Source organism: Podarcis tiliguerta (genome assembly GCF_965153285.1).
Source record: "Podarcis tiliguerta genome assembly, chromosome: 1".
In the NCBI taxonomy this organism is placed as follows: domain Eukaryota; kingdom Metazoa; phylum Chordata; class Lepidosauria; order Squamata; family Lacertidae; genus Podarcis; species Podarcis tiliguerta.
Genome location: NC_139534.1, coordinates 55560991 through 55570092, shown reverse-complemented (window position 1 = coordinate 55570092; position 9102 = coordinate 55560991). Strand labels below are relative to the sequence as shown.

Sequence of the window (9102 nt, the reverse complement as noted above, 5' to 3'; positions counted from 1 at the left end):
ATTCCAGCAAAGCTGCTATTGTTTGGGGGCCAATGTATTGAAACTGTTGCTGCCTGGTTCTAGGTGCCTCTTCCTGAACCTGCATAATACCTGCTCAGTAAAGCTACAAGGAAACAGATTTCTGCAAATATGCCCCAGTTATATTTCTTATTGTGCTGTAAGCCTATCAGAGGCTGCTCTAAAGTTTGTCCAATCTGAGAAAGAGAAAGTACCGTATAAAGCAGAATAGTTTTGCTTCCTCTTTAAATGATTAACCTTAGCATAAAAAGAAGGAAGCCTTTACCAGCAGTAGAGAGAGAAGCACATTGAGACCATTCAGATGCTAGCTTTTCCTCTACACTGGTCGAGCCATGAGTACTTGGACAGGGATCGTTCTCTCCTTGACGCTCATAACTTGGGTATGTCGGGCACAGGAATCACCCTCGTGCCGTCCTTCTGTCACTGGATTCCAGGCATGCAAACAGGTCTTGAATCTTCCTGCACTGGAAGTTCTTCCTGGAGGTGGTTGGGATAACCTGAGGAATCTGGATATGGCAAGAGTGATCAGCCTAAACTACTCCTTGTGCAGCACTACGGAAGATGGGGCTTATTTCATCCCCAATGGGTTTTTTGCCATCGCCCGTAAACAGAGCTCCCTGGAGATGAACTCAGAGATCATAGAGTCTTGGATGGATTACCAGTGTGCCACCTCCGTTTCCATCAATGCAGAGGTGTCCTTTCTTTCTATCAACGGAAAGTTCTCCACTGACTTCCGCAGGATGAAAACCCACCAAGTGAGAGATCAGGCTGTGACCACCAGGGTTCAGGTCAGGAATTTGATGTACACTGTGAAATTCAACCCTGGTGCAATGTTAGATGAAGGCTTCCAGCGGCAGCTTGTCACCATTGCTAGCTATCTGGAGAACAACCACACACGAATGGCTGACTACTTGGCAGAGATCTTGGTCCTAAACTACGGCACTCACGTTATCACGGGAGTTGATGCTGGAGCCAGCCTCATCCAGGAGGACCAAGTGAAGTCCTCCTTTGTGAAAGATGGCAGGTCCTCGAGAATTTCTGTCACAGCTGCGGCTGGGGCCTCTTTCCGCAAAATGCTCCACTTTGACATTAGCACTTCAGTGGCGACAGAAAACGCTTTCACCCAGCAGTATCAGGACAACCTCACCAGCTCCAGGGTGGAGAGTATTGGCGGGGTACCATTTTACCCTGGCATTACCCTGAAAACTTGGCAGGAGAGCACCACCAACCAGCTGGTGGCTGTTGACCGTTCAGGCTTGCCTCTGCCATTCTTCATCACCCCAGGAAATCTGCCGGGATTGCCCACCCCCACCGTGAAGAAATTGTCCAGGACTGTGGCATCTGCCATCTCCCGTTACTACACATTCAACACCTACCCTGGCTGCATTGACCCTGCCTCGCCCAACTTCAACTTCTATGCCAACATGGATGATGGGAGCTGTGAAGGGACAATGACCAACTTCACCTTTGGTGGAGTCTACCAGGAGTGTGCTCAGCTGGAAGGTCCTGATGCTGCTGTGCTCTGCCAAGACCTGGAGCAGAGGAACCCACTCACTGGAGACTTCTCTTGCCCCAAGGGTTATGACGCAATCAAACTGCGCTCCCAGCTACTTGAGGAAGGCTATAGCCACTTGGAGTGCCACCAGGATTGCACGCTGTGGATATTCTGCGGACAGGTTTGCAACGATGTTTTCACCCCTTCCATGGTCCAGTTCAGCTCCTATTGGTGTGCAGCAAGAAACTCCGTCCCTCAACAGTCAGGGTTCCTTTTTGGAGGCCTCTTTAGTGCCCAGAGCCCCAACCCCATGACCAACAGTCAGTCCTGTCCCTCCAACTATTACCAGCTGAAGCTCTTGGACCAGCTCGTAATCTGCGTCAGCAACGATGCTCGGGCACAGAGGAACGCTATTCCTTTTGGGGGGTTCTTCAGTTGCGAGGTAGGAAACCCGCTGACGGGACACCACCGTGGAACAGATGATGACCCCTACTCCAAGAGGTGCCCAGCAGGGTTTGGCCAGCACCTGGCTCTGATCAGTGATGGCTGTGAAGTGCAATACTGTGTCCAGGCAGGGCGTTTCACAGAAGGGGCTTTACCCCAAGCCCGGCTCCCTCCCTTCACTCGCAAACCTGTCATGAGCTTAATTGCCACCAACACCGTCCTGGTGATGAACAGCCATGGTGACCAGGTTTGGATCAAGGACACCCAGACCCAGATGTGGAAGATAGGCAGCCCTGCCGATCTGCACAACGTAAACGCTGCTGGTGGGAGCTTCTCAGGTGGAGAGACAGCAGGGGTCACTGTTGGTGCCACCACTGGCTTGGCCATCCTGATTGGCCTGTCGGTCTATGGATGCAGGAGGTACAAGAAAAGGGAGTACAAAAACATCGGGGAAGAGGAGAGGCGTTTGACCTCAAGCAACAATGCCTGTGATTTCATGGGCGAAATAGAGGTTGAGCAGGAACAGGAAAGACAAACAGTGTAGTGTGTGTGTGTGTGTGTGTGTGTGTGTGTGTGTGTGTGTGTGTGTTACTATCAATTACATCAGGATGGGGACCTGTGGCCCTGAAGATGATGTTGGACTCCAGCTCCCATCAGCTCCAGCCAGCATGATGGGAGTAGTAGTCCAGCAACATATGGAGGGACACTTGAATGCTGCTGTATGTCAGTCACCCCCAACCTGCTACCCTCTAGCTGTTTGGGACTAGAACACCCATGGTCCTGACTGTTGGCTACACTGGAAGGAGCTGGTGGGAACTGTAGTTCAAAGAAGGTTAGTGTATGTTAATGTGCTTTGCTGCAAGTGCATGGCTATGAGCTTCTTCCTCCTACTGTCTCTTGTTCCTCTTCTCTGACTTTTCAGCAGCTCCCACAGGCATTTTCCATTAGGTCCAGGGCATTGGGAAGCTGCCTTATACTTAGCTGAATCCTTTGGTCCACCGAGATCAGAAGTGCCTCTTCCAACAAGCAGCAGCTCTCCAGCATTCTTTTTTGCTTTAAAATGATTTTTATTAAACATTTTCTTTGTTTACAAAAGCACACACATTGTCTCTTTCTTCAGGCTGTGTTTTCTACAGATCAGTTTCTACATTTTTTGTGAGTCATTGGTGTTATATGCAGTTTAGAGTTGGGAAGAAAAGGGGGGTGAGAGGGGATGAGGTGGTAAAGCTTATATTATTTTCCTTAGTGCCTGTGTGGGGTTTTGTGTCAGCGTCACTTGGGTAGGTTCTCTTTCTATTCGCTTGTTATGTTTCCTTGGTGGTGAGAGAGGTTGGGGGTGGCACAGTGTGTGGCTGATTGTCTTTGGTTGGCTGCAGTGGGATTTGTTTGTGTGTGGGGGGGCATTGTTGGGTTAAGTTAGCCATATTGATTCACATGCTGTCATTCTTATGGTTGTCTTGTTGGGCTGTGTTTGTGATAAAGGGGAGCCATACTGGGGTGAAGGCATCCTCTTCTATTTCTCCCCATGTCAGTTTCAGTCTATTGGTTAGCTTTTCTAATAAGGCCGTTTCCCATAGTACTTGATACCAGCGTCCCATGTTTATTTTTGACAGGTTCCTCCAGTGTCTGGCTATGATGTTTCTGACTGCAGAGAGTAGGTAGTGTGAGTGGGCATTTGTGGCGTTGCATTTCTGACAGGAGTCCCCCCCCCCCACCTCATCTATGGGCATAAGGGGCACATGCCTTTTCCTGGGGGTTAGACTACAACAGAGGTGTGGCCTTCCAGATGCTGTCCGACTCCCAATCCCATCAGCCCAAGCTGGCACAGCCAATGGCCAGGGATGATCAGAGCTGGAGTCCAGCAACCTCTGGAGGGCCTCAGCTTAACCTTTCCCCCCATGGGATACACAGTCACACACAGCACCTAAATTCACCTTCCTTGAGGATACCTGCCTGTACTGCAAACAAGGTTAAGATGGTGGTCCCATGGGGTGTCATGAAGGGTTGATGATGACAGGACAGGAGAAGACCCTTAGGCTGAAAAAGGCTCCCCGCCCAGTGTAAAGAAGTTGTAAAAGCTTAACAGGATTTTAGGTTTAAAAGGGTGCAGCTTAACAAGGACACTCCACCACCACCACACACTGTCAGGCAGAGCAGGCTCTGCATTCTTTACTTTTTTTACCAGCACTGCTGTAGAAACAATACCAGGGTAACACCTTGTGCAAGTCCTAGTTTTACTTCTCAGGTAGAAGAGAGGGGCTGTGTAGCTACTTTGGGGAAACACTTTGAGCTGTTCAGATGGGAGAGGCAGCATGCTTATATTGTCACATGCACACAAAGCCCGGGGCAGTGGCAGAATAGAAAAGGGGGATGTGAAGAGAGAATGCAAGTAACTTCAAGATTCAGCCCTTGTTCAGCTATAAAAAGCACTGACTTGCGGCAAAGAAGCTGCAAGGGTTTTTTCTCTTTCGGCAAAAGGATTTCCTCCCCCCACAAGTGCATCTTTGAACACACTGGCCTGGTGCATTAGCAAGATTTTATTCTATTGAGAACAGCTCCTCTGTGCTCCATCAGCAGCTTATGCTCTATTAACATATATCCTCCCGGAAAAGGATGGCAGGAAATGCTTCTTCCAGACTCTGCCAATGAGTCAGCCACTGATTTGTCTGCAAACCAAGGCAGGTTACTAACAGTATATTGAATTTTTGGTTTTATTTGATCCAGTAAAGGCAACTGCATGTATCCATATATAACAATATATTTTATTTTTTTAAAAAACCCTCTTGAATGCAAAATATATGTATATATATAGTGCTTTTTCATAAACATGCAATGCAACATGCCTGAAGGGAATGAATGTCTTGTATTAAGGGAGCCATCAATGAATATCGTCGTTTTTTCAGCAAGTTGCTCCCATTTGGTTCTGCTTTATTGCTTATTTCTCCAAGCTGGTGGAGGGAATCAGTTTTAAAGGACATAAGAAAGGATGTAGGCACTTAGATCTCATGTAAACAAAGAGAGGAAACCACACACAAGTAGTAGATCAGTGGGAAAGAATTTGTACAGCTAGAACTCGCCAGTGTTTTATGTACTATTTCTGGATTCTGCACTCAGAAAAATGAAATTGTGCCATTAGAGGTGTGTGAAATATATTGGTATAGATTTACTTATAGTGAAAATAGAGGCTAATTAGGCAAGCTATGTCACAGTGTGGAATTATTTGGCAATGAAACATGTGATAATAAGGAATGGGAATTAGCTAGCCAAGAAGGCTCAGGAAAGAAACAGTGGGGGAGTCCCATGTAGCTGTGCAGTGGTGTGAAGAGGCTTCCCCCTCAACCTTCGGGGCCTAGACGAGCCCCACCCTGGTTTCTGAGTTTTTAATATAAAACACCACACACTAAATTTCCAGTTCTTCCTGGCAACCACAGAGGCAGAGACTCAAAACCTGCTGGGTTTTTTTTTTTAAGTTTAAAGCCAAAATATTGAAATGGCAAATGGTAACCAACACGGCAAATTCTGTGCTTGGCAGGGCAACACATAGAAAAGATATGACAAGAACGGCTGTGCGTTCTTTATTGGAATGAGAGAACAGTCTACTTTCACCAGTGTGATCTTAAGGCAGCCTTTGCCAACCTGGTGCCTCCAGATGTCTTAGACCACAGCTCCCGTCAGTCCAAGCTCACCTAAGGGATGAGCTTGTGGTTGCTAACCCTCTTCCTGACAGGCTTTGCACCTTTCATCACTGCATCAGAGGCAGGCATTCCCAATTTCTCCAGCATGTCCAAATTTCTCCAGCGCGGCATCGTAAGGATTGGGAGAGGAGAAAGAGAAGGTGCACCTGTTTGATTCCTGCAGGCCATGCAGCTGTTAATGGCACAGTATCTCAGAAAAAAGTTGGCAATCTGAAGTATGAACAGCGAGTATGAACAGATTCCAAGATTAGATCCAACTCAAATTAGAAGTTTAGCAAGATGATCCTGTTTTGTTCCTTCAGTTCTTTCCCTCCCTCCTGACACTTACAAATGAAAGATTTTGATTCTGTCCAAAATCCAAGAATTAGAAGTCCTTCACTGGATCTAAACATTGTGTTAACTGTAGTGAGTTGGTTTTCCATCAACTCTCATCTCAAGCCGAAGTATTTGCTTTCCCTGAAGCAACTTCCCCCTTGTGGCTGTTTGAAAGCCAATGTTCTCCCAGCTAAGTAAACGGCACACATTCACCTGCTCAGGAAGCACCAACAATGAACAAAGGACAGACTCACAGACTCAGAAAACACAGACACGAGACATTCTTCAAAATTGGCAGTGGAGTTTTCCTTTTATTGTTGTACCCGCCCCCCCAAGGGTGCCATCCTGACGCAATGCAACAAACTAGAGACGGGCAAAACGCACCGTTCACAAACAACAAACAAACAATATACATCATGGCTTCCCCCTCACCCTGCCCTCCCCCCCCCATCCCCAATACCACTACCAGCATCCCCACCACAACCTGCTTTGGGACTTGAAGAGGACAAAAAGTGGAAAAGAGAGACCCTCTTCCCCCCATCGCCCTCCACAACAGCGTCACATCAGGCTTGTCATTCCCTACGAAGTACAAAATTATCAACGGCTGGAGAGTTCAAGGAAGAAGTAACTCAGCCAAAACAAAAGTAAAATAAAAGGCAAACTGGCTCCCTTCAGTTGGGAGATGACCGTGGCTGGAAGGTTGCCCTTCAAAATCTCTCCCCTATCCTGGAGGCTAAATCACATTTGAGGGAATGCCATGGTGTGTGTGTGTGTATTTGAGGGTGGGACAGAGAGAGGTTGCATTTAGAGAGTTTAACAAGGCTGGGTAAACTCCCAAACAGGTCCCCCACCACCACCAACTGAACCACTCAATCAAATCAAATCTATTAGGGGGAAATCCAAGAAGGAAATGCCTGGCAAGATTTATTCTGAATGGCATCCCTACATAATGTATGGTGGCAAGCCATATGAGCGGCATATACCGTATTTTTCGTCCCATAGGACACTCCGTCCCATAGGACGCACCTAGTTTTTTGGGGGGGAAATAAAGGGAAAAAATTTCCCCTTTATTTCCCCCCCAAAACCAGGTTGGGGAAACTGAACCAGGTCGAAGAACAGCGGGATGGCGGCGCTGCGCCTCCCTGCTGTCCCCTGAGCTTGAGGGGCTGGTCGATGTCTGCCTGGCGCGCGGGGCGCTCTGCTTCAGGGTGCCCTGCGCACCAGATGGCAGGCTACTATCCACAGTGTGGGGAGCCCTGCGGGGAACTCCTGCAGGGCTCCCCACGCTGCGGATGTCTGCCCAGCGCAAGGGGTGCTCTGCTTCAGGGCGCCCCGCGCGCCAGGCTACTATCCGCAGCGAGGGGAGCCCTGTGGGGAACTCCCGCAGGGCTGCCTAGGCTGCGGATGTGTTCCCGAATCACCGGGCGCTCTGCTTTCAGCGCGCCCGGCGCTCCGGGAATCAGGCTGCTATCCGCAGCCTAGACAGCCCTGTGGGAACTCCTGCAGGGCTGCCTAGGCTGCGGATGTGTTCCCGAAGTGCCGGGTGCTCTGATTTCAGCGCGTCCGGCGCTCCGGGAAACAAGCTGTGGATGTGTTCCCGAAGCACTGGGCGCTCTGCTTTCAGTGCGCCTGGCGCCCCGGGAAGCAGGCTGCTATCCGCAGCCTAGACAGCCCTGCGGGAACTCCCGCAGAGCTGCCTAGGCTGCGGATGTCTTCCTGAAGCCTTGAGTGCGAGAGGAGTCGGTGTGCACCGACCCCTCTCGCTCTCCAAGCTTCAGCGAAAGCCTGCATTCGCCCCATAGGACGCACCCAGATTTCCCCTTCATTTTTGGAGGGGAAAAAGTGCGTCCTATGGGGCGAAAAATACGGTAAATTTAAATTATTATTTTTTATGATGATGTAGTAACTGAGTTAAAAATTAAAAAGCTTAGACTGGCACTCAACCAAGTTTTACACACAATAAACCCGTTGACGATGACTAAGTTAGGACCATTAATGTCAATACGTCTATTCCAAGTAAAACCTAGCTGAATGCTAACATGTTCTTGAGAGGAGTGTTGATGAGAAAGAAAGAGGAGATTCTCCAGGTGACATGTACCCAGGAGCCACCGATGATTTATTAAGAGCCTCTTTAAAAAATCACAGCACACTTAACAACCCTTGTGATGTCTCTGGGCTCCTCCACATTCACACACACCTTGCCGCCACCAAACCAGACAAGCATGCAGTCAGGCATCTCTACAGACGTGCTCCTTCCTATTCCCACATGCTCTCTCTCACACTTTCCATCTCTTTTATTTTCTCACCCGAGCCTGCCCTACAGAGATTTCACATGGGTTATTAAGGTCTTCGCGCATACAAAAAAGAATATTTTATTCAAATATCAGGGGTGGGTAGGGAAGGGCAGGGACCCAAATGGCACAGCCGTTCGAAAAGGGCTGTCACTCTTCCTGGGAGAGCCAATGTGGTGCCCTGCAGGTGCCGCATGACTCCAGCTCCCATCGACCCCAGCTGCTATGGCCAACAGTCAGGGATGATGGGAGTTGTAGTTCAGGAAGAAAAAAAACACACTTCTGGGAGGGCCCCACACGGACGCCCCCTGCTCTGTGTCATGGCAAACTGTATCACAAGCTGCGCTTAGCCTCCAGGTCTAACTTAGGTACCATTGTATTACACATCCTAGCCTCAAAGCCTTTCTCATACATTACAAATATATATATAAATATATACATATATACGACAATCCCCCCAAACATGAGGTAAATAAATTCAAATCAGTATCCAGGGGACTCCCCCATACAAACAGTTCAAAAGAACCCACCTCAGGAGTGTGAGGAGGCAAAACCTGAAAGTGTCTTGCCTGCCACCACTTCTGTAAAGCCTCTCATTCCAACCCACAACAGAAACAGATCGGACATAAAACAACCCCCCTGGGATGCAATTCACAAACAGAGAGAGAGATCGGGGCACATGGCTCTGTATTGGTCTGGAGAGAAGTAAATGCAATTGAGACAGGGAGGCCTGACCTAAACCCTAGTGAAGTCCAGGAGCCCAGCTGGATCAGGCAGATCCAGCCACAGGAGCAAGACTTGGGCTGCCTGCATAGCATGCCTCCAAGGCACATTCTAAGCACAG

The 9102-nt window shown here is 48.7% G+C and overlaps 1 protein-coding gene across 1 annotated transcript; it reads left to right on the top strand.

The window, feature by feature from the left end:
- The first annotated feature begins 279 nt into the window (after positions 1–279).
- MPEG1 (macrophage expressed 1) lies at positions 280–3052 on the top strand. The gene has a single exon (XM_083416206.1). It carries the CDS (start codon positions 351–353, stop codon positions 2499–2501), a length of 2151 nt encoding a protein of 716 aa, XP_083272332.1. The 5' UTR covers positions 280–350; the 3' UTR covers positions 2502–3052.
- The last annotated feature ends 6050 nt before the right edge of the window (positions 3053–9102 follow it).

Excerpts from the sequence above, each read along its gene's own strand:
- MPEG1 (XM_083416206.1), top strand. The coding sequence starts at position 351 with ATGAGTACTTGGACAGGGATCGTTCTCTCCTTGACGCTCATAACTTGG.